General features: G+C 38.1%; 4 protein-coding genes across 4 annotated transcripts in view; 3 read left to right on the top strand and 1 right to left on the bottom strand.

Moving 5' to 3' along the window:
- The window catches only part of LOC111467929 (Golgi apparatus membrane protein-like protein ECHIDNA), a 5,543-nt gene extending 5,126 nt beyond the window's left edge, over positions 1–417 (bottom strand). The window contains exon 1 of the mRNA XM_023113032.1: positions 228–417. Within this exon, the coding sequence (XP_022968800.1) occupies positions 228–242 (15 nt within the window). The 5' untranslated portion in view covers positions 243–417. The remainder of the gene's footprint in view (positions 1–227) is intronic.
- Positions 418–2,583: 2,166 nt separating this feature from the next.
- Positions 2,584–9,117, top strand: LOC111467888 (chloroplast stem-loop binding protein of 41 kDa b, chloroplastic). Its single transcript, XM_023112977.1, has 10 exons — positions 2,584–2,779; positions 3,883–4,017; positions 4,103–4,189; positions 5,794–5,884; positions 5,959–6,013; positions 7,041–7,101; positions 7,186–7,407; positions 8,390–8,506; positions 8,584–8,673; positions 8,758–9,117. The coding sequence occupies exons 1-10, from the start codon at positions 2,666–2,668 to the stop codon at positions 8,935–8,937; spliced, it is 1,152 nt and encodes a 383-aa protein (XP_022968745.1). The 5' UTR covers positions 2,584–2,665; the 3' UTR covers positions 8,938–9,117.
- A 5,785-nt stretch (positions 9,118–14,902) lies between these two features.
- LOC111467902 (galactinol synthase 2-like) lies at positions 14,903–17,269 on the top strand. Its single transcript, XM_023112992.1, has 4 exons — positions 14,903–15,244; positions 15,326–15,646; positions 15,724–15,858; positions 16,873–17,269. The coding sequence occupies exons 1-4, from the start codon at positions 14,945–14,947 to the stop codon at positions 17,092–17,094; spliced, it is 978 nt and encodes a 325-aa protein (XP_022968760.1). The 5' UTR covers positions 14,903–14,944; the 3' UTR covers positions 17,095–17,269.
- A 630-nt stretch (positions 17,270–17,899) lies between these two features.
- On the top strand, positions 17,900–21,392 carry LOC111467898 (ABC transporter I family member 20). Its single transcript, XM_023112986.1, has 7 exons — positions 17,900–18,247; positions 18,337–18,470; positions 19,036–19,155; positions 20,048–20,143; positions 20,222–20,374; positions 20,837–20,914; positions 21,006–21,392. Exons 1-7 carry the CDS (start codon positions 18,076–18,078, stop codon positions 21,243–21,245), a joined length of 993 nt encoding a protein of 330 aa, XP_022968754.1. The 5' UTR covers positions 17,900–18,075; the 3' UTR covers positions 21,246–21,392.
- The last annotated feature ends 1,612 nt before the right edge of the window (positions 21,393–23,004 follow it).

The raw sequence follows: 23,004 nt of genomic DNA, 5'->3' as shown, positions 1-23,004 counted from the left end.
AAAAAAAAAAAAAAAAAAAAAAAAAAAAAAAAAAAAAAAAAAAAAAAAAAAAAACCACCACTGTAGCTCCAGACGGAAATTTTCGATTAGATCTAGCATTCAACAGGGGCAAGGAAACGAAAATGCCTTAACCAGAAGATTAACAACATTTATAAGCATGTAAAGATGATAATTAAAGAAATTAAAGATGAGGAAGATCTAAAAAAGTTGAAACTAGCGAATTTTACCTGGTTCGGATCCATGATCGGGAAACTGGGAGATTTTGCACAATTTTTTCTTGCTGGTATGGGTTGAATTTGCGTTTGGAGATGCGGAAATGAGGAGTAAACGCCGCTCCCTCCGTCGCTACGCGCTCGCCGAGGAAAATTGAAGCAGCACGGAAACAAAGAAAAAAACTCACGTCTTCATTTAATTTAAGTTTTTTTCTTTTTCTTTCTCCTTTTCTTTTTTAAATTTCTTAATCAATTTATTATTATTATTGTGCATAAAAAAAATTATTATTATTATTATTATTATTATTGAAATTTTAATGTCAATAATAATAATATTTTATTTATTTTATTGATTTTTAATTTTGTCAAATTTATCGTTATGGTAATTTTTATTTTCTATTTTAATATTTTTAAACTTAAAATTTAAAATAAAAAAGTAGATGATTTATTAATGATTCATTTAATAATATTTAACGATAATTCAACTAATATAATTATAAATTTCACTAAAATGTTATTTTACATTGAACGAAAAAAAACTTCTTCAAATAAATGCCTAATAAAACGTGATATCGGTTTATTCATACACTCATCTTCTACTCGAGTATCATAAAGAAACATATCTTTTTGACCTACCGTAACACGTGAAAAAGGCTTGTGAAAGTCTTTAAATTCGACTTCACTCCTCGTGTTCTTCCTTTACTACCACAATAGAGAGACTGTAAAGGAGAGGAGTGGAGCAGCTCAACTGTAGAGGAGAGGAGCGACCAATTGGTTCACTAAACCCCGACCCAACATCGATCAGGAGCAAAAGTGGAGTCTTGGTTAGAGCAAGCTGCCCTATTCTATTGCCAAATGTAATTGGGAGAAGATCTACCCCTCACTTACGGCTAACGCCCCAATTATTTATAATTGAGTAAAGCAAGCAACTTTTCGCTCCTCACGCTCAATTTTTTTGTCTAGGTGGAGGCGAGCATAATCAAATTCAATCAAAGAGCTATTAAATAAACCTATTTATCTCGTGTTTGAGAGTGAAGGAAAGAGGAGATTTGAGACCGGGATTCATTTTGTCGTGAATTTCTTACAAGATCAATTCAAATTGGCTCTAGTTCATTTAGAAAATTTTATTCCCAAAAAAGGCTTAGATCCCCTATTTCTTTTTCTAGAGTGCCCCATGGTTCCTCGAGTGCCATCCACAAAGAGAAATGTCATCAACTAGGGCACTATTAGCCACTAACCACTCGCTTGCCAGCTACTCGGGCTCTACGTTTCAAGTTCGTTATCCTATACCAAAAATCTCAATTCAAGATAAATTCACGAGGAAGTGAAATCTCTATAGGATCTACTCTAGCATCTAGAAATTGGTTAATCGGTAATGATACGTATACTTGATGTCTCGCCTAAGGCATCCTGAGCTAACAACACTTCGAATGGTCTCGAAAAGTCTCTTATCTCAGATTTATAAATCATTGGCATAAATGGTCTTCTTAAATTATTTCTCTAACCGCCTAAGCTCACCGCTAGCAGATATTGTTCTCTTTGAGCTCTACGTAAAGAGTGTTTTATAGGTGTTTTGTTCTCCTCCCCCACCACTGTGGAACTCTCACAATCCACCCCCTTCGGGGCCCAGCGTCCTTACTGGGTTTCCACACCCTTTATATGAAGGGTATTTTATTCTCCTCCCCAACCAATGTGGGACTCTCACAATCCACCCCCTGGCCCAGCGTCTTTACTCGGTTTCCACACTCTTTATATAAATGGTGTTTTGTTCTCCTTCCTAGCCAATGTGGAATTCTCACCGTCCACTCCCTTCGGACCCAGTGTCTTTACTAGGTTTCCACACCCTTTATATGAAGGGTATTTTGTTCACCTCTGGGGGACTCTCACAATCCAACCCTTCAGGGCCCAACGTTCTTATTGGCACACTGCCTTGTGTCTACTCCTTCGGGAAACAGCCTCTTCGCTGGCACATAGTCCAGTGTTTGGTTTCGATACTATTTGTAATAATTGAAGCCCACCGCTAACAGATATTGTTCTCTTTGGGCTTTCCCTTTCGAGCTTCCTCTCTAAGCTTTAAAGCGTGTCTACTAAGAAAAAGTTTTCGCACCTTTACAAACGGTGTGTTTCATTCTCCTCCCCAATCAACCAACGTATAACCTAATATTAGAAAGAAATTAGAAAGAAAGTAGAAAGAGAGTCATGGGCTCATAGCTCGGTGGGTAAGGGTAACCAAGGTTGGATCTCTGTGTGGTGCTGATGACTTGATGAGTGGTACCGGGCAGGGCAATGGGTTGAAGTTGAATGAGAGGTGGAGGCAAATCATAGTCTTATCCTCAAAACATTGGAACGAAATCCAGCCAGAGAAACAGAAGCCATGCCTTCACAAGAACATCCCTTCAAATCCATTACCCTTTTAATCCCACCACCAAACAGCAAGAACACAGGGTTTCCAAATGGGTATCATGGCAAACCCAATGGCTGCTCACCACCAAAAATCGCCTTCATTCTCTGTTCTTCCTTCTTCTCTTTCTGACTTCCATGGCGCCAGACTCCACGCCCAAGTTCAGGTCCCTTTCTCTTACTCTTTCCTTGTTCATTTTTCTAATCTGGGCATCATTTTTTACTCTTGAATTTTGATTCAAACTGGAAATCCTTGATGAGTTTTGTTGTTAAAGCATCAAAATCACTGGACATTGATTTGGGTGTCCCCATAAATGGATATTGATTCGGATTTTGGAGGGAAAAGACTCATTTCTCATTGGAGATAGGGGTAGGGGGAGTTATTGTGAAGCCATCAAAGGCGGAAACGGCAAATAGCTTCTACCAAGTTCCCCAGCCCTTAGATTAGTGGCTCAACTCTTTCGACTGGTGTGATGCTGCTAGATGCTTCTGATCAGTATCAAAACCAAATACTGCTCGATGTGCCAGTGAGGAGGCGGTGTGCCAATATGGACGCTGGCTCGAAGGGGGTGGATTTGGTGGGGATTCCACATCGATTGGAGAAAGGAACTAGTGCCAACGAGGACGTTGGGCCTTGAAGGGGGTGGATTGTAAGATCCCACATTGGTTGGGGTGGAGAACGAAAGCGCGATGTACCTCCTGCCCTGAAGGGGGTGGATTGTAAGATCCCACATCGGTTGGGGTGAAGAACGAAAGCGCGATGTGCCAGTGAGGAGGCGGTGTGCCAATATGGACGTTGGCTCGAAGGGGGTGGATTTGGTAGGGGTCCCACATCGATTGGAGAAAGGAACGAGTGCTAGTGAGGACGCTGGGCCCTGAAGAGGGGTGGATTGTAAGATCTCACATCAGTTGGAGGGGAGAATGAAACACCCTATATAAGGGTGTGGAAACCTCTCCCTAGCAAACGCGTTTTAAAAACCTTAGAGGGGAATCTTGAAAGAAAAAACCCATAGATAATATCTGCTAGTGGTGAGCTTGGGCCATTACAGTCAGGGAGAGGAGAATCGAATCTAATTCAAGTTTTTTATTATGTACCTGTGTCTTTTGTTGGGATATGAAGCCTGTAGTGAAAGACGGTAATTCGAGTGTGCATTGTTGTGTGCTCTTAACATCTTTTTGCTCTGAAACCGAGTTAAACTACACTATGTTAGGAAGCTTAAGTCGTTGATGATTTATATGTGTTATCAATTGGGTTTGGTCTGGATTGCAGTATAAGAGGAAGGTTATGCAGCCAAAAGGAGCATTACATGTTACAGCAATTGCCAAGAAGAACATCCTTGTAATGGGTGGCACCAGATTCATTGGTATATTCTTGTCTAGACTTCTTGTCAAAGAGGGCCATCAGGTTTTGCCATTCTCCTTCTTCTTGCTTTGCTTGCTAGCTACAGATTCTCATTAGAAAGATTCATAGAGCTTGTTAATTGTGGCAGGTGACTTTGTTTACAAGAGGAAAAGCGCCCGTAACGCAACAATTGCCCGGCGAGTCAGATGCAGATTATGCTGATTTTAAATCCAAGGTCTTCTAAGCTTTCATTCATGTGATATCCCACGTTGGTTGGGGAGGAGAACGAAACACTCTTTGTAAGGGTGTGGAAATCTCTCCCTAGCAGATGCGTTTTAAAAACCTTGAGGGGAGTAATGTGCTAGCGAGGAGGCTGTTCCCCAAAACGGGTAGACATGAAGCGGTATGCCAGTAAGGATGCTGGGCCTCGAAGGGGGTGGATTTGGTGGGATCCCACATCAATTGGAAAAAGGAACGAGCGCCAACGAGGACGTTGGGCCTTGAAGGGGGGGTGAATTGTGATATCCCATATTGGTTGAGGAGGAGAACGAAATACCCTTTATAAGAGGGTGGAAACCTCTCCCTAGCATTTGCGTTTTAAAAACCTTGAGGGGAGTAATGTGACAGTGAGGAGGCTATTCCCCAAAGGGGGTAGACATGAGGCGGTGTGCTAGTAAGGATGCTGGCCCCGAAGGGAGGTAGATTTGGTGGGGGTCCTACATCGATTGGAAAAAAGGAATGAGTGTCAATGAGGACGCTGGACCCTGAAAGAGGTGGATTGTGATATCCCACATTGGTTGGGGAGGAGAACAAAATACTCTTTATAAGGGTGTAGAAACCTCTCCCTAGACGCGTTTTAAAAATCTTGAGGGGAAGCTTGAAAGGAAAAACTCAAAGAGGACAATATCTGCTAGCGGTGGGCCTGGGCCATTACAAATGGTATCAGAGCCAGAGCAATGTGTCAGCAAAGAGGCGGTTCCCTAAAAGGGGTAAACATGAGATGGTGTGCCAGTAAGGACGCTGGCCCAGAAAGGAGGTGGATTTAGTGGGGTCCTACATCCATTGGAAAAAGAAACGAGCGTCAGTAAGGACGCTGGGCCCTAAAGAGGGTGGATTGTAATATCTCATATTGGTTGGGGAGGAGAACGAAACACCCTTTATAAGGGTGTGGTCCTATATCGATTGGAAAAATGAACGAGTGTCAGTGAGGACGCTGGGCCCTAAAGGAGGTGGATTGTGATATCCCACATTGGTTGGGGAGGAAAACGAAACACTCTTTATATGGGTGTGAAAACCTCTCCCTAGACACACTCTTTATATGGATGTGAAAACCTCTCCCTAGACGCGTTTTAAAAACCTTGAGGGGAAGCCCGAAAGGGAAAACTCAAAGAGGACAATATCTGCTAGCGGTGGGTCTGGGCCATTACAAATGGTATCAGAGCCAGACACTGGGCAATGTGTCAGCGAGGAGGTTGTTCCCCGAAGGGAGTAGACACGAGGCGGTGTGCTAGTAAGGATGCTGGGCCCGAAGGGGGTGGATTTGGTGGGGGTCCCACATTAATTGGAAAAAGGAACGAGCTCCAGCGAGGACGCTGGGCCCTAAAGGGGTGGATTGTGATATCCCACATTGGTTGAGGAGGAGAACGAAACACCCTTTATAAGGGTATGAAAACCTCTCCCTAGACACGTTTTAAAAACCTTGAGGGGAAGCCCGAAAGAGAAAGCCTAAAGAAAACAATATCTACTAGCGGTGGCCCTGAGTCGTTACAATTTAAAGCCTTATAATTCGGTAGCTCAAGAAATGTGGTTTAATGGTTTTGTTTGATTCATATGTTCCAGGTTCTACATTTGAAGGGAGACAGAAAAGACTTTGATTTCGTGAAATCGAGCCTCTCGGCTGCAGGGTTCGATGTCGTTTACGACATAAATGGTGTGTATGATTCTGGATTGATCTGTTTTGGTTTGAAGTTTTTCACCCTGATACTCACTACTGCTTGATTTCAGGGCGAGAAGCAGTTGAAGTTGAACCAATTTTAGATGCATTGCCTAAGCTAGAGCAGTAAGATTCCCTAAATGATATCCACTTTCTTTTCATAGTAATTGGTGTTAGTTGCTGATATTGTTACTTTTATATGCTTCGAGGTCATATGTTCAAATCATGGTGATCATCTGGTTGAAATATTAAATGTTCTATAAGTTTTCCTAACTCATTCTTATATTGCACGGTTGGGGTTGGAGAGGGGAATGAAGCATTCCTTATAAGGGTGTGGAAACCTCTCCCAAGCATACGTGTTTTTAAACTGTGAGGTTGACGACGATACGTAACTGGCTGAAGGGGACAATATTGTTGTGGGCTTGGGCGGTTACAAATGGTATTAGAACAATACACTGGGTAGTGTGCCAGCGAGGACGCTAGCCCTCAAGGGGGGTGAATTGTGAGATCTCACATTGGTTAGAGAGGGAAACGAAACATTCTTTATAAGGGTGTGGAAGTCTCTCCCTAACAGACTCGTTTTAAAACTGTGAGGTTGACGACGATACGTAATGGGCCAAAGCGTACAATATCTACTAGGGTGGGTTTGGGTTGTTACAAATAGTATCAGAGCTAGACACTGGGCAGCATGCCAGTGAGGACGTTAGGCCCCCAAGGGGAGTGGATTTTGAGATCCCACATCGTTGGAGAGAGGAACGAAGCATTCCTTATAAGGGTATGGAAACCTCTCCCTTGTAGACGCGTTTTAAAACCGTGAGGCTGATGGCGATACGTAACAGCTAAAGCAGCCAATATCTACTAGAGGTGAGTTTGGGACTGTTACAAATGGCATAAGAGCTAGACACTAGGCAGTGTGCCAGCGAGGATGCTGGCCCCCAAGGGGGTAGATTGTGAGATCTCACATCAGTTGGAGAGTGGAACAAAACATTCCTTATAAGGCTGTGGAAACCTCTCTCTAGCAGACTCTTTTTAAAACCATGAGGCTGACGGCGATACGTAACGGGCCGAAGGGGACAATATATCTAAGCTAGTCCAAACATTAGGGTTCATAACAAAACATAGCATGGAATGTGATGTATCTAATTATTCTCAGGTTTATATACTGTTCTTCAGCGGGTGTCTACCTCAAATCTGATCTCCTACCTCACTTTGAGGTACCTTTCAGTTTACTTTCTTTGTCAAATACCAAATAAATGGTTCACTCAAAGCTTCACCTCGACTTTGCTTTCATATCATAGGTAGATGCAGTCGATCCAAAGAGTCGACACAAGGGAAAGCTCGAGACGGAAAGCTTATTGGCATCGAAGGATGTTAACTGGACATCTATAAGACCTGTCTACATCTATGGACCATTGAACTACAACCCTGTGGAGGAATGGTTCTTCCACCGGTTGAAAGCCGGTCGTCCCATTCCGATACCCAACTCGGGCATTCAAATTACACAACTCGGTCACGTCAAGGTTTGTGCTACTATGTACTAGTTATGCAACAAAAACAAACCGTAAGTCTGTTGTAACTGTGAGATCCCACATTATAAGGGTAAGGGTGTGAAAACCTTTCCCTAGAAGACGTGTTTTAAAGCCTTGAGGGGAAGCCCGAGAGGGAAAGCCCGAAGAGGACAATATCTGCTAGCGGTGGGCTTGGGCTTAGGCTTGGGCTGTTACAAAACTTTTCCATAGTAGACACGTTGTAACGAAACACCCATTATAAGGGTAAGGGTGTGAAAACCTTTCCCTAGAAGACGTGTTTTAAAGCCTTGAAGGGAAGCCTGAGAGGGAAAGCCCGAAGAGGACAATATCTGCTAGCGGTGGGCTTGGGCTTGGGCTGTTACAAAACTTTTCCATAGTAGGCACGTTGTAACGTCCCAGATCCAACACTAGCATATATTGTCTTCTTTGGTCTTTCCCTCAAGGCTTTAAAACGCATCTTCTAGGGGTAGGTTTCCACACCCTTATAAAGGGTGTTTCGTTCTCTTCTCCAACCAATGTGGGACTCTCACAATCCACCCCTCTTCGGGGCCCAGCGCCCTCGCTGGCACTCTTTCCTTCCTCCAATCGATGTTGGACCCCGCCAAATCCACCCCCCTTTGAGGCCTAGCGTCCTTACTGACAAAGCTTTAAAACAGATACCATTTGTAACGACCCAGATCCTCCACTAAAAGATATTGTCCTCTTTAGGTTTTTCCTTTCGGGCTTCCCCTCAAAGCTTTAAAACGCGTCTACTAGGGAAAGGTTTCCACACCCTTATAAATGGTGGTTTGTTCTCCTCCCTAACAAATGTGGGATATCACACGTTTTAAAAACCTTGCCCAAAGAGGACAATATCTACTAACGGTAGACTTGAACTGTTACAATATCGGTCCTAGAAAGCATTCACGGTCGTAGTGTGAATTGTTTAGGAATCGAAATCGAGTAAATGATTGAACGTTTTTTACGACTGCAGGATTTGGCAACTGCTTTTGTTCAAGTTCTTGGTAATGGAAAGGCAAGCCAGCAAGTATTCAATATCTCTGGTGAAAAATATGTGACATTTGATGGGTTAGCCAAAGCTTGTGCAAAGGTACTTTCTTGGAGACATATTCAGGACACCATGGTAATTCATTGTAGAGCTAACATCTAAACTGGCTCACTTCGCAGGCTGGAGGCTTTCCCGAGCCCGAGATCGTCCACTATAACCCCAAGGAGTTCGACTTCGGAAAAAAGAAGTCATTCCCTTTCCGTGATCAGGTAATCTCGTCAACGTAATGATAAGTTCGATGATTCTGATTGCTCGAAATAGCACTGTTCGTATTGATATATAATGTAATGCAGCATTTTTTTGCGTCGGTTGAGAAAGCGAAGAGTGTGCTCGGGTGGAAACCCGAGTTCGATTTGGTCGAAGGACTTACCGACTCCTACAACTTGGACTTTGGCCGAGGCACTTTTAGGAAAGAGGCTGATTTCTCAACCGATGACATAATCCTTGGCAAGAGCCTGGTTCTTCAAGCTTGAGGCGTCGTTCTCTTTCGTTTTTTTTCATGGCTGTTTTAGCTCGTCTTCTACCCGATCTACACAGGTTTATCGACGGATCTCGGGTCGAGATATCAATTTAAATTTGTATGTATGTGGAGATTTGTTTGAGTTTTTGCTCTAGTTTCATCAAGTGGCTAGCAATTTGTTCATATTTTTCTAGCTTTTAGGCATATCGAGCCCAATGTTGGATAGTATTGTCGAGCACGTCGATGTCGTAAAAATTTTTAGAAGTGACAAACAAACCTAAAAAAGTTGGTAAATTCTAAGTTTTTTTAAATTAAAATTATTATCAAACACGAGAAAAATACAAATAAAGAAGAAATATTATGATTTGTTGGTTTGCTTAAAATTTTATATTGAAATTAATATATTGATTTCTTTTTAGATATTGACCTGAAACGAAATTCTGATAAGATGTGTATTCGGTAGGGTTGTACATTCAACCCGACAACTTGGACCAACTCAACCCAAATATAAGGGTTGAGTTAGATTGGATTAGCATTTCGGATAGGGATGGGTTCATTTTTTTGAACCCGAATTGAATCGGTTTGGTTTATTTTCGTTATATTCAGTTAAAATATTTTTATATATTTTTTATTTTTGTTATATATGATACCTTTAAACTAATCATTTTTATTATTTATTTAATTTCATGATCTATTAATGTATTTTTGTTACTTCATCAATTTTGGGTTGGGTTGGGTCGTGAAAAGTTTCAGGTTAGATTGGGTTACCAATCCAACCAAACCGAACTTCTGGGTTGAGTCAAAAAAAATTTCAACCCAACCCAACTTGAACCATGTACACCTCTAGTGTACGAGTTGGGTTGGGTTGAGTTGGTTAAATGAAATCTCTTGTATTAATCTGAAACTTCAAGTTGGTGTAACTCAAATAACCCAAATAGAGTTCACAGCCCACTCAAGTCAACCCAACTCTCTATTCTTGAGTTGGCTTAGATTGGTTTGTTCGGATTTTTTTAATTATTTTTTTACCATATATGTTATATTAATTATTCTATGTTGTAACCCTATTTCGAGTTAATGGAGAGGAGCCAAATGGCAAAATACAGTTGGGGGTTAGGTAAGTTAGGTACCTTCCAAGAAGTGGGAAGAAGGAAATTATTCTATTTTCCTCCGAAAAGAAAACATATTAAAATCAAACAACCTTATCCATAACGAAACTTTGGTCGGTTTGAATCCAAATTCCCAACCAAAAAGAGTTTTAAATTTTGCTTTTTTAATAAAATAAAAAATAAGTTAAAGTATTTGGTTAATTTAATGCAAAATAATATAAATTCTTTTTTTTTTCTAACCGACATAATTATTCTATTTTAAATATTAGATTAGGATTTTATATGTTTATTTTAAATATTTATTTTACCATCGCTAATTTAAAATCAATTTTTGTCTGAAAAAATAAAAAAAAAATTAAATAATGAATTAAAAATTCATTTCGATAAAATGTTTTATAATGTTTCATATGTCATTTAATCAAATATATATTAATTTACAAATCATCCCGAATCTCCATCTATCTCGTCATCAGTGAAGACATGAACTGTCTATTTGCTACAACAAAACATCATAGACTTTTACTAACTCCAACCATTTTTTCTGTCACGTGTTCATCTCTTATTTAAAGTTGGATAATAAAATAATGATGGTGACATTTTAAATTATTTTTAATTAAATGACGTATGAAACATTATAAAATATTTTATCGAAATGAATTTTTAATTCATTATTTAATTTTTTTTTATTTTTTCCGACAAAAATTGATTTTAAATTAGCGATGGTAAAATAAATATTTAAAATAAACATATAAAATCCTAATCTAATATTTTTATCGTGTCTTCGTTAGTCTCTTATCTGTACGTGGTAGTAGGTCATTTTATAGTTGTTATAATTAAAAGTAAAATAAAAATTTTAAATATGGAAAAGAATCAAATGACGTCATCACTTACCCTACTTTAATCAAATGGGTTACTTTTAATAGGAATTTAACCTTCTTTTTTGGTAAGATTTAGAATCATATATTGTTCTTTTACTTTATTAAAATAAATAAATAAATAAATAAATAAAGACATTATTCTAGGTCATCTCTCTTTTTCTTTTAAGGAAATTCCACAAAAAAAAAAAAAAAAACTAATTTAGAGTCGGGTTAAGTTACAAATTTGATCTGGGGGTTCCTCAAAAGGCCTCATACAAATGGAGAGTGTATTCTTTGATTATAAACTCATGACCATGACCATGTCCTAAAGGTGGCTCGACTCCTTTGGAGTCTTCTCTAGTCACATTCTTGTCACAATTGCACTCTTGATGACAGCGGACTTGCGATTGTACGACACTCACTTTCCAACGACAAGTACGCTAAGTCAATTCATTCTTACGTTGCCTACGGCCAAACAAAGTATGCTCGATTCTCTTAGAAAACGAGGCAGAGAGAGATTTTAAAAGAGACGTTATATATGCAAGTAAGAGAGTAACAACGACGACTCATAGCATATGACTATTGGTTGGGCCTCTGCTAGAAAAAAATTTCTACACGTTTATAAAGGATGTTTCGTTCCCCTCCAAACCAATACTTAAATATATTCATTCTTTGACCACTTTTCTTGTCCTTAATTTGAGGAGGCAATTTTATTATTCTTGTTACTAATTAAAGGGACATAAAATATTTGATTTTATTTTTTTATTTTTTAAAGTAATTATTTTTATTTCAATTAAAAAAACAAAAACCATAAAGATTTAATAATTGTGTTTTTATTTTTTGTTCTTTTATACCATTAGATAAAAATAAAATAAAATGATATTTTATTAATTAATATTTAATAAAAGATATTAATTAATATTAGTCGTAATTGACATATATCATATTTGTTAAGGTCTAACGTTAGATATTATATTAAAAAAAACATTATTTCGGAGTATTTAATAAAAAAATAATTTGGAGTGATGTAGGTAAGTAAAGAGGGGTCTAGGGTTTTGGCACGTGGGAGGTTTATAAATGGGTTAAATAGGAGTGTTCTTGAGAGGTGTCAACAAACCAACGAGATGACGCGATATCGGATGCATTTGCCTTCCTTCTCATCCTCATCTTACTTTTACTACACGACAATTACTTTTTGTCCCGATATTCAGCGATATCGGCACGATCGATCTATCAATTTTTTACAGTTGAATGTAAAAAAATTACTGAATGACCGTTGTTATCATCACGTATAAAATAAATAATATTTAGTACTATTAGGCAAGAACTAGGAAGCTTTTAGATTTGTGTCTATTTAATTTTTATATTTGGGCTTATCGTGTTTCTAAAAACTACGAAAATACCCTTATATGAAATTTCTCTAATGCATATTATTTTAATGGTTTCTGTTGTGTAGACGGAGGATGAGATATTGTGATCTGTGCTTCGGGTAGTTGATGGACAAACTCCCTATTCTTACACCATTCTTGGCTAGAATAGTGCAAGGCACTACCCTAAAAAATTGGTCGAGAATAACTTTTTAGAACTGACTTAAAAGAAAGAACGTTCGACGAAAAACGAACTCAAAATTGGTCGAGAGATAAACAGTGTTTAATAGATGATTCAACTTTTAATCTCGGGTTTAAAATGTTTATGAAAATTACGAAAATACCCCTTGATAAGATTTCTCTCATGCATGTTATTTTAATGTGTTTCCAATATATATAGAAGAAGGATGAGATATTGTGATCTATGTTCTAGGTAATTGATGGACAAACTCCTTGTTCATACGTCATCTTGGCTAGAATAGTGAAGGTACTGACCTAAAAAACTGGTCGAGAATAACTTTTTAGAAATGCCCTAAAAAAAAGAACGTTTGACAAAAAACATACTCAAAATTGGTCGAGAGATAACCCGTGTTTAATAGATGATTCAACTTTTAAGCTTGAGTTTAAAATGTTTATGAAAAATTACGAAAATACCCATTGATAAGATTTCTCTCATACATGTTATTTTAATGTGTTTCCAATGGATGTAGAAGAAGGATGAAATATTGTGATCGGTGTTCTCAATAATCTACTGAAAAACTCTTTGTTCCTATGCCATTCTTGGCTAGAATAGTGCAAGACACTGCCTTAAGAAATTGGTCGAGAACAACTTTTCAGAACTGCCCTACAAAAAAGAACGTTCGACGAAAAATGAACTCAAAATTGGTCGAGAGATAACTAGTGTTTAATAGATGATTCAACTTTTAAGCTTCGGTTTAAAATGTTTATGAAAAATTACGAAAATAACCCTTGATAAGATTTCTTTCATGCACGTTATTTCAAAAAAAAAAAAAAAAAAAAAATATATATATATATATATATATATATATATATATAAATATTAAAAATGATTTATTAATAAAAATACTTCCAAATAATTTTTACCTTAAAGATAACGGATACAGTGAACGTGAGTCGAAGGCCACGTGGACGCCATACTCTGAATGAAATTAATTTAAAAAAAGGGGTAAGAAAATACAAATCCGACCTCTGTGTGAACGCCACGTGGACGAGAATTCGTGTACGTGCTGATACCAAAGCGGTGGACCCCACAGGAAGGATCCGGGGACCAAAATCGTAATGACGTTTATACGACCGCCACGTGTCCACTACTCTGGACGTGGCTGTCCTTTCAGCAATTCCGCGTGGAGAAATTATACGCTACTCTCGAACTACTGTGGGCTCTCTCTCTTCTCTTCGTCGGTGATTATTTGACCTTACAATTTTATTTTATATCTTTTTAATCTTTTTTTAGAATTAATAATTTTTATTATCAATATTAATAAATTAGATATTATTTATTATTTTAAGGTCCACGTGATGTTTCCACGAACCGATAATTAATGAATTAAATAAAATAATTGTAAATATTAAATAAAATAATAATTGCACCGGTAAAAAATAATTACAGGTCAAAATTTACCCATTAAAAATTTAAAATTTAAAATTTAAATTATATTTTGTGAGTTTGACCTAGTCCAACTGAAAACATATATTTTAGATTAAAAAAATTAGAAATTTAATATTTTATTTGAATATTTTTAAACTAAAAATTTAATTAAGAAAATTGGTGTAAAATGAAAAGTTTTACCTTTGTATTTAAAAAAAAATTAAATTAATTAAAATATCTTTAAATTTTATATTTACGTCTAAAAAAAATTAAAAAAAATACTCTTATCGGAAATTATCAATATATATTTTTTAAATATCTTTCAAATTTTTTTAAAAAATATTTGGTTAACTTTCAAAATAATTTAATATATATATATATATATATATATTTATTATTAAACTGGTTTAAAAATTTTAAAAATACATTTAAATTTTTAAAAGTTTAAATAATAATAATAAATTAAAAAAAATAAAATAATTTATGAGATGTAAATAGAATTTTTTTTTAATAAAGATTAAAGTGTTAATGCTACTTTTAAAATTTCGAAGATATTTATTAAATATAGTAATAGTTGTTTCAACTAAAAATGGAAGGGTATTTTTAAATATTTTTTAAATAAAATATTAACATTTTTATCGCAATAAAAAATTTAAATGTATTTTATTAATTTAAATTACCAATGTTTTATCCTTTAGGAAGCTTCATGGCAAATGCATGGCATTAAGGTAAAGACGACACCCGTAATTTAATGCTTCGCGAGTGTAATAGGCGCAATCTCAGCCGTCGATTTCGAACTACATCAAAGATGACACTTAGCCTTACATTGTAGAGTTATTTACAATCATACCACGTTCACACAGTCAAACAAACCCACCGTCCAAATCCACAACACCCCATCCTCCCACCGTCAGATCACGACCTCCGCCACACGTACGGTCGGATTCTGAGAAATAGTGAATTTATTAAAATAACCCTTAAATTTTGCTATATAAACCCATCCACTCTGCCGCTAAGTTTCTCATCAACGGTCTTCAAAGTGTTGTGGTCAAGCAAAAGCAAAAGAAAAAGCTCATTAGCAATGGCTCCTGAATTGAGCGGTGTTGGCGGAGCGGCTAGGTGCGGATACGTCACGTTTTTGGCCGGCGATGGTGACTACGTGAAGGGCGTGGTCGGGCTGGCTAAAGGGCTGAGGAAAGTCAAGAGCAAGTACCCTTTGGTGGTGGCTGTGCTGCCGGACGTGCCGGAGGAACACCGGGAATTGCTGAGGTGGCAAGGGTGTGTCGTCAAGGAGATCGAACCGGTTTATCCACCAGACAACCAAACCCAGTTCGCGATGGCTTACTATGTCATCAACTACTCCAAGCTAAGGATCTGGGAGGTACTAAATTTAGCCTAAGTCTGATCAGTATTTTTTTTATGTAAAAAAATTCTGAAGGAATATATATTTTTTTTTATCTAGTTCGTGGAGTTTAAGAAGATGATATATTTGGACGGGGACATACAAGTGTTCGAGAACATAGACCATCTTTTCGAGATGGAGGACTCGTATTTGTACGGTGTGATGGACTGTTTTTGCGAGAAGACATGGAGCCATACGGCTCAGTATACGATTGGGTACTGCCAGCAGTGCCCCGACGCGGTCCATTGGCCATCGGACTTTGGCCCCAAGCCACCTTTGTATTTCAACGCTGGCATGCTCGTGTTCGAGCCCGACTTGCGTACTTACCATGACCTACTTGCCACTCTCAATACCACCCCTCCCACCCCTTTCGCCGAACAGGTGTCTATTATCATTGATATTTTAAATTTTAAATATAATTAAAAATACTAATAATTTTAATTTTTAAATTTATGTAGGACTTTTTGAACATGTTTTTTAAGGAGAAATATAGGCCAATTCCGGCTGTGTATAATCTTGTGATGGCGATGCTATGGCGCCACCCGAAGAATGTGGAGCTCGACAAAGTGAAGGTGGTTCACTACTGTGCTGCTGTAAGTATATCCTACTCTAGTACCATGAGTCTTCGCTTCGCTATGATCCACATCTTTGAGGTTATGGGTCTATACTGTGACTACACTTTTAAAGCTATGGTATCACAAGTTTTCACTATGACACCTTTGAAGCTCTGGTACCATGGGTCTTTACTATCACTACCCCTCCGAAACTCTGGTACCATGGGTCTTCACTGTAGTCTTGCGTCTTTGAGGTCATGGACTTTTGAAACTCTGGTACCACGAGTCTTCACTATGATCCACACCTTCTAGGTCATGGGTCTTCACTATGACTATACTTTCTAAGCTCTGGTACCACGAGTTTTTACTATGATCCACACCTTCGAGGTCATGGGTCTTTACTATGATTACACTTTCGAAGCTCAGGTACCATGAGTTTTCACTATGATCCACACCTTTGAAGCTTTGGTACCATAGGTTTTCACTATGATCCACACCTTCGAGGTCATGGGTTTTCCCTATGACTACACTTTTTGAAGCTCTAGTTCCACGGGTATTCACTATGATCTGCACCTTTAAGGTTATGGGTCTTCACTATGACTACTTTCGAGACTTTAGTACCATAGGTTTTCACTATGATCCACACTTTCAAGGTCATGGGTCTTCACTATGATTACAATTTCAAAGCTCTAGTACCATAGGTTTTCACTATGATCCACACTTTCGAGGTCATGGGTCTTCACTATGACTACAATTTCAAAGCTCTAGTACCACGAATTTTCACTATGATCCAAACCTTCGAGGTCATGGGTCTTCACTATGACTACACTTTTGAAATTCTGGTACGGCGAGTTTTCACTATGATCTACACCTTCGAGGTCATGGGTCTTCACTATGACTACACGTTTGAAGCTCTGGTACTGCGAGTTTTCACTATACTACACCTTCGAAGCTCTATTACTTTGACTACACCTTCGAAGCTCGGGTACCAATAGAGATAGAGATAGTGTTATTTATATATGTTTGGTTTAATATTTGGGTTGTGTTGTACAGGGGTCGAAGCCATGGAGGTACACGGGCAAAGAGGAGAACATGGATAGGAAAGACATAAAGATGCTGATCAAGAAATGGTGGGAAATTTACAACGACGAGACCTTGGACTTCAACTACAAGAAGGAAGGAGACGACGGCGGTGCGGATGCACAACAACCATTTCTGGCGGCGCTGTCGGAGGCGGGCAATGTTCACTACCATACTGCCCCATCGGCGGCTTAATCCAGGGCGGAGGCGCCATATAATATATTTATACATCATGATATAAGTATTATTTAGTATATGCGTTTCGTTAATTTATGTCTTTTTTTTAATTATTAAATTGTGAATTTTAATATGTAAATTAGAGTGCTTTGTGAGGATTTTAATGTAATACTTAGGGGCTCTTTTATTTATTAATATATAGAAATTATTTGTTTTTTTATTTTCAATATTGAGTATAATTTTTTAAATAATTATACTCATTTATTTTCCATAGTATCATAGTATTAATTAGTAACACCATTTCTTTCATAAATACATATAAAATATAAATTTTTTATCTATTAGTTTATTTTTTTTTTAAATTCATTATTAATTAAATATTTTTTATACCGATAAATTTTGACCAGTGGGAAATTGCCACATCATTAATTTACAATGAATTATAAATTAATTGGTATTCAAATTAAAGGATATTTAAATTTTGATTTAATTAATTTTTTTTAAATTAAATGATATTATTGAAAAATTTAAAAATTTAAGAATATTTTAAGGAAAAGGTAGGGTTTGAATGTAATTATATGAATTTTTAAAATATATTTTAGTAATTGAGTAGGAATAGATATATAGATAAAATTAAAATAAGGATTTTGAAATTTTATTTTAATAAACTGTATGGAATATCCTTTAAAATTAAAATATTTAAGTTTGGTTTAGTAGTTCAGTTGGCTAGAACGTCGTGTTAACTAAACGACAGTCTTCGGTTCGAAACCTGGCTGGGCCGATTATTTCAAATATTTTTGCCCTTTCTCCTGAAAACCATCCGTCTCTGCAAAAGCAATTGCGGTGGAAGAATCGAGTGACTGAAACAATGCCACGCCTCACTTCGTGTTCTTTCTCCATCTCCCACCCACCGAATTACTCAAATCCAACTGCTTCTCCTTCAATCCCTCTTTTATACTCCATTTCTCTGCTCCTAATTCCTATCCTCCACTCTGCAAAATGCCTACCACGATGCCTGGTTCCAACCCCACCATCGTCATCGACGGCCTCCGATTCACCTACCCTGGAATCGATGGCCATCCTCCGCCTGGTTCTAAGCCCCTCATCGATGATTTCTCCCTCACTCTCAACGCCGGCGATCGTTGCCTTCTTGTCGGATCCAATGGCGCTGGTGAGTCCCCGTTGTGGATCTCTTAAAATGTCGGACCAAATATCGAGGGGATTTTTGTTTACTGTTTTGAAATGTAATTTTGATGACAGGGAAGACCACGATCTTGAAGATTTTGGGAGGGAAGCATATGGTGGAACCTCATATGGTTCGTGTGCTTGGAAGATCGGCGTTTCACGATACTGCTTTGACTGTTTCTGGCGATCTTTGTTATCTAGGAGGAGAGGTTCATCCTTGTTATTTCTTCTTCCTTTCTTTTCGTTTCTTTGTTCTTGTTGCTCTTTGTTTCTCTCTGTGTTTTTTGAATCTATTGGTCATTGATCTTGCTTGCCTTCAATTTCGTGAATACGGCATTGTCCTTAGAGGACTGATTTAAATCTCTTGATTTGAGGAACTAGAAATGATTTTTTGTGTTCTGTTTTGCTTGGAATGAGAAAGATTTGCAAGGAATGGGATTAGATTTGTTGTTTTGTTTTTGTTTTGTGGATCATGAGGATCTTTTTTAGTGTAGCTCTCTGATCATGATTTGTGCATAGGAACATTGTTGTCTGAAATGCGAAGGAATTCATTTAAATTCTGATAACTGAAAATTGCAGGGTGTTCTTGCTTCTATACACTGTGTTAGTGTTAAATCTATGCAATCGTTTTTCGAGTTTCTTGCATTTACGAAGCAACAACAGCTTGATTTTGAGAAATTCTGATAAATTTTGTCTGCATGTTCTTCATTTTTTTCCTATCTGCTTATGTGAATAGACAAGATACTGAAAATGCTGACGATCCCTTTTCTGCAGTGGAGGAGAGATGTGGCCTTTGCAGGATTTGAGGTTCCCATTCAAATGGCTGTGTCTGCAGAGAAGCTAATTTTTGGAGTAGGCGGGGTTGATCCACAAAGGAGAGCTGAACTCATTAATGTAAGGTGGTCTGATAATCTCATGCTTCTGTTCGTATTGAACTTAATCTTCTTAGCTCGTATTACCCTCAGCTTTGAATGTACCATGAATGTGTAACAGCCCAAGCTACTGCGAGTAGATATTGTCCTCTTTGAGCTTTCCTTTTTAAGCTTCCCCTTAAGGTTTTTTAAACTCGTTTGCTAGGGAGAGGTTTCCACACTCTTATAAAGAATGTTTTGTTCCCCTCTCCATCCAACTGATGTGGGATCTAATCATCCACCCTCCTTTGAGGCCCAGTGTTCTCGTTGACACTCCTACCCCTCTCTAATCGATGTCAATCCACCCCCTTCAGGGCCAGCGTGCTCATTGGTACTCGTTTCCCTCTCCAATTGATATGAGATCTCACAATCCACCCCCTTTTAGGGCCAAGCGTCCTCGCTGGCACTCTTTTCCCTCTCCAATCGATGTTGGATCTCACAATTCACCCCCCGTTCAGGGCCAAGCGTCCTCGTTGGCACTTGTTTCTCTCTCCAATCGATGTTGGATCTCACAATTCACCCCTCCAGAGCCCAGCGTTCTCGCTGGCACTCGTTTTCCTCTCCAATCGATGTGAGATCTCACAATTCACCCCCTTTTAGGGCCCAGCGTCCTCGCTGGCCCTCGTTCCTCTATCCAATTGATGTGGGATCTCACAATCCACCCCCCTTCAGGGCCAAGCGTCCTTGTTGGCACATTGCCTGGTGTCTGGCTCTGATACCCTTTGTAACCGCTCCAAAGGGGAAGCCTGAAAGGGAAAGCACAAAGAGGACAACATCGGCTAGTGGTGGGCTTGGGCCATTACAAAATGTTCTCATAAATAATGTCAATGCCAGTCTGTCAGCTCACAACTCCTTTTCTTGTTTTGGCACTTTAGATATTAGTCATTGATTTATCATGGACGATGCACAAGGTGTCTGATGGTCAGAGAAGACGGGTGCAAATATGCATGGGTCTTCTGAAGGCATATAAGGTATTTATCATTTTTTCTTGTGAAATATTGATATTTTTATATTTGAAAACGAAGTTGATTGTTCTCTTTTCCTTCTAGGTTCTTCTTCTTGATGAGATAACTGTGGATCTTGACGTGCTGGCAAGGGCGAACCTTTTGAAGTTTTTGAGAAGGGAATGTGAAGAGCGTGGCGCTACAGTTATCTACGCCACACATATATTTGATGGTCTCGAAGACTGGCCATCACATATGGTATGCTCAATTCTTTTGTTTGTCTTCTCTCTCTATTTGAGATCCCACATCGGTTGAGGAGGTGAATGAAACATTCTTTGTAAGGGTGTGGAAACCTCTCCATAGTAGACGCGTTTTAAAAACTTTAAGGAAAGCCCAAAGAGAACAATATCTGCTAATGGTGGGTTTGGGCTGTTACAAATGGTATCAGAGCCAGACACCGGGCGATGTGCCAGTGAGGAGAGCCTCAAAGGGGGTGGACATGAGGTGGTGTGCCACCAAAGACGCTAGGCCCCAAAGAGAGTGGATTGTGAGATCCCACATTGGTTGGGGATGAAAACGAAGCATTCTTTATAAGAGTGGAAATCTCACCTAGTAGACGGGTTTTAAAAACCTTGAGGGAAAGTTCAAAGATGAAAATAAAGCCGTTACGTTCCAAGTCTTTTGACGTTTCTTTATTTTTCTTTTATTTTGCTTTTGTAGGTCTACGTGTCGCATGGGAAGTTGCAGATCTCCATGCCAATGGATAAAATTAAGGAGATTAGCCAATTGTCTCTTATGGTAAATTTTTATAACATGGAATCCTTATTTCCGTCGATTCGAAGACCGAACAAATTTCAAATGTTTTTTTTTTCGTTATTTGAACTCTCAGAGAACAGTTGAGAGTTGGCTAAGGAAGGAGCGAGATGAAGAGAGGAAAAAGAGGAGGGAAAGAAAGGCAAGTGGTCTGCCTGAATTTGAAGAAAGAATAGAGGAAAGCCGTGTGACGGGGGATCCAGCCCGCGCCGCTGTTCGAGTCATAAACAACGGCTGGGCAGCAGGACGGCTTCACTCCACGGTAGCCGGAGAAGAGAACTTCTTGTTGAGCTCAAACAGAGTTCTCAGACAGTAAGAGTCTTCCTTTACTCTTTTTTGCAATGTTTAGTAAAAGAAGTAGATAAGGCTCAAACAAAATTCATGGAAGCATTTTAGTTTCCTTACGTATTTGCAGGGTGCTGTTTTTGAATTGGCTATTAAATGAAGAAAATTTGTTCTATTATGTCTTCTAAAATTATGAAAACAAGAGACCCTTTTTGAAAAACACGTTACAAATATCGACATTGATAACTAAAATTTACGAATATATTGATAGATTTGTGCGTTCACGACTAATCTTTTGAGGTTTTGAACTCAAGGTAAAAATATGATAAAATTTTGCAAAGTGGAAAGGGAGAGGGATATAAGAAACTAGATTGTGTCGATACCTCTATATGACAACACAGTTCCCAAGCACTTCTATCTATAAAATTTCTAGTAAGCAACCTATTTGTATGCTTTCATCCTTAATTTGGTAAGTTACTACGAGCTTTTCTTTGGGCTTTGAGAAATTTAGGCCTAGCTTAAGAATTTTTCAGATCTCTTATATTGTTTACTTATGTAATCCTTCGGTCCCCTCCCAAGATGGGTTTATTCTACACAAAATAGTGGTTCATCATGTAATCTACTTATGTAGTTTCTCGACCTCTCTCAAGATGGGTTATATTCTACCATAGGAGTGGTTTCTAAGGTAATCTACATATGTAGTTACTTGACCTCCTAGTGGTTCCTCATGTTATCTACTTATTAGTCCCTCGACCTTTTTTAAGGGGTAATAGTCTACCCATAATAGTTCATTGTATTGCCTACTTATGTTGTCCTTCGTCCCCTCTTAAGGCGAGTTTCATTCTACCCATAGTAATAATTGTTTATATCATATACTTATGTAGTCCTTCGTCCATTCTTACGGTGGATTTAGTCCACACACTGTATTGATTTTTCAAGTTAACTATTTATGTAGTCTCTTGTCTCCAATTAAGGTGGATTTCATTGTACACACAATAGTGATTAGTCAAATCGATCTCTTCACGCTGCTAGCAATCTCATAAGTTCTCATAGTTTTTCTCCGGTTGGGTTCCTAGGCAGTTTAGATCTCATCTTACCTTTTAAGGTCGCTTGGGGCTAAACTTGTTAGCATGCAAGCATTTCCTACTTTAGGTGGTTAGAATATACATGTTTAGGACTATAGAAGGAAATTTTTGGATGAGAAATGCATTATATATATGATATAAAAAATTATTGTTATACCCCTAGAATGAGATTCCGAGATCATGTTGATTTTACCCTTTTCACAGAGGTAGAAAGAGAATATGCACGACTAGAATACGAGTTGGGTAAGATGGGTGAGTAAGCTATTTAAGATGTAAAAAATTACAAAAATATCCTTATGATGAGATTTGTGATGAAGGCGGTTTTAAATGCTTTTCGATGTGTTAGAAAGGAGGATGAGTTATTGTAATCTATGCTCTAGGAAATTGATGGATGTTATTTTCCTGTTGTTTTTTTGTTTGCTTGAATGTTTTAGTTTGTCTTCAATACGTTAGGTAATTGATAGGATATCTCCCTAATAAACTTGCACGGGTGCATAAATTATGTATACTATGCTCTACGAAATCTATAGGATAATCTCCCTAGCAAAGCATGTATAAGAGAATCAAGTTAAGACTAGGACACATGAGCTAGAAGTGGTCTCGAGCAAACCAAATTAGTACACTTTTCAGTTGATCGAGCACTCTAGGATCGTGAACACTAATAAGAGGTTTAGACCTGTGTGTACTCAAAGTATGAATTAGCCG

This window comes from Cucurbita maxima, unplaced genomic scaffold (assembly GCF_002738345.1).
Source record: "Cucurbita maxima cultivar Rimu unplaced genomic scaffold, Cmax_1.0 Cma_Scf00035, whole genome shotgun sequence".
NCBI classification, from domain to species: Eukaryota; Viridiplantae; Streptophyta; class Magnoliopsida; order Cucurbitales; family Cucurbitaceae; genus Cucurbita; species Cucurbita maxima.
The sequence above is the reverse complement of the archived record's forward strand: the minus strand, read 5'-3'. Positions and strand labels throughout refer to the sequence as shown.

Coding starts and splice junctions, on each gene's coding strand:
- LOC111467888 (XM_023112977.1), top strand. CDS start 2,666: ATGGGTATCATGGCAAACCCAATGGCTGCTCACCACCAAAAATCGCCT. Junction 4,190..5,793: donor ATGCTGATTTTAAATCCAAG/GTCTTCTAAGCT, acceptor CATATGTTCCAG/GTTCTACATTTGAAGGGAGA. Junction 7,102..7,185: donor ATCTCCTACCTCACTTTGAG/GTACCTTTCAGT, acceptor TTCATATCATAG/GTAGATGCAGTCGATCCAAA.
- LOC111467902 (XM_023112992.1), top strand. CDS start 14,945: ATGGCTCCTGAATTGAGCGGTGTTGGCGGAGCGGCTAGGTGCGGATAC. Junction 15,647..15,723: donor CCACCCCTTTCGCCGAACAG/GTGTCTATTATC, acceptor AAATTTATGTAG/GACTTTTTGAACATGTTTTT. Junction 15,859..16,872: donor TGGTTCACTACTGTGCTGCT/GTAAGTATATCC, acceptor TGTGTTGTACAG/GGGTCGAAGCCATGGAGGTA.
- LOC111467898 (XM_023112986.1), top strand. CDS start 18,076: ATGCCTACCACGATGCCTGGTTCCAACCCCACCATCGTCATCGACGGC. Junction 18,248..18,336: donor TGTCGGATCCAATGGCGCTG/GTGAGTCCCCGT, acceptor TTTTGATGACAG/GGAAGACCACGATCTTGAAG. Junction 19,156..20,047: donor GGAGAGCTGAACTCATTAAT/GTAAGGTGGTCT, acceptor TTGGCACTTTAG/ATATTAGTCATTGATTTATC.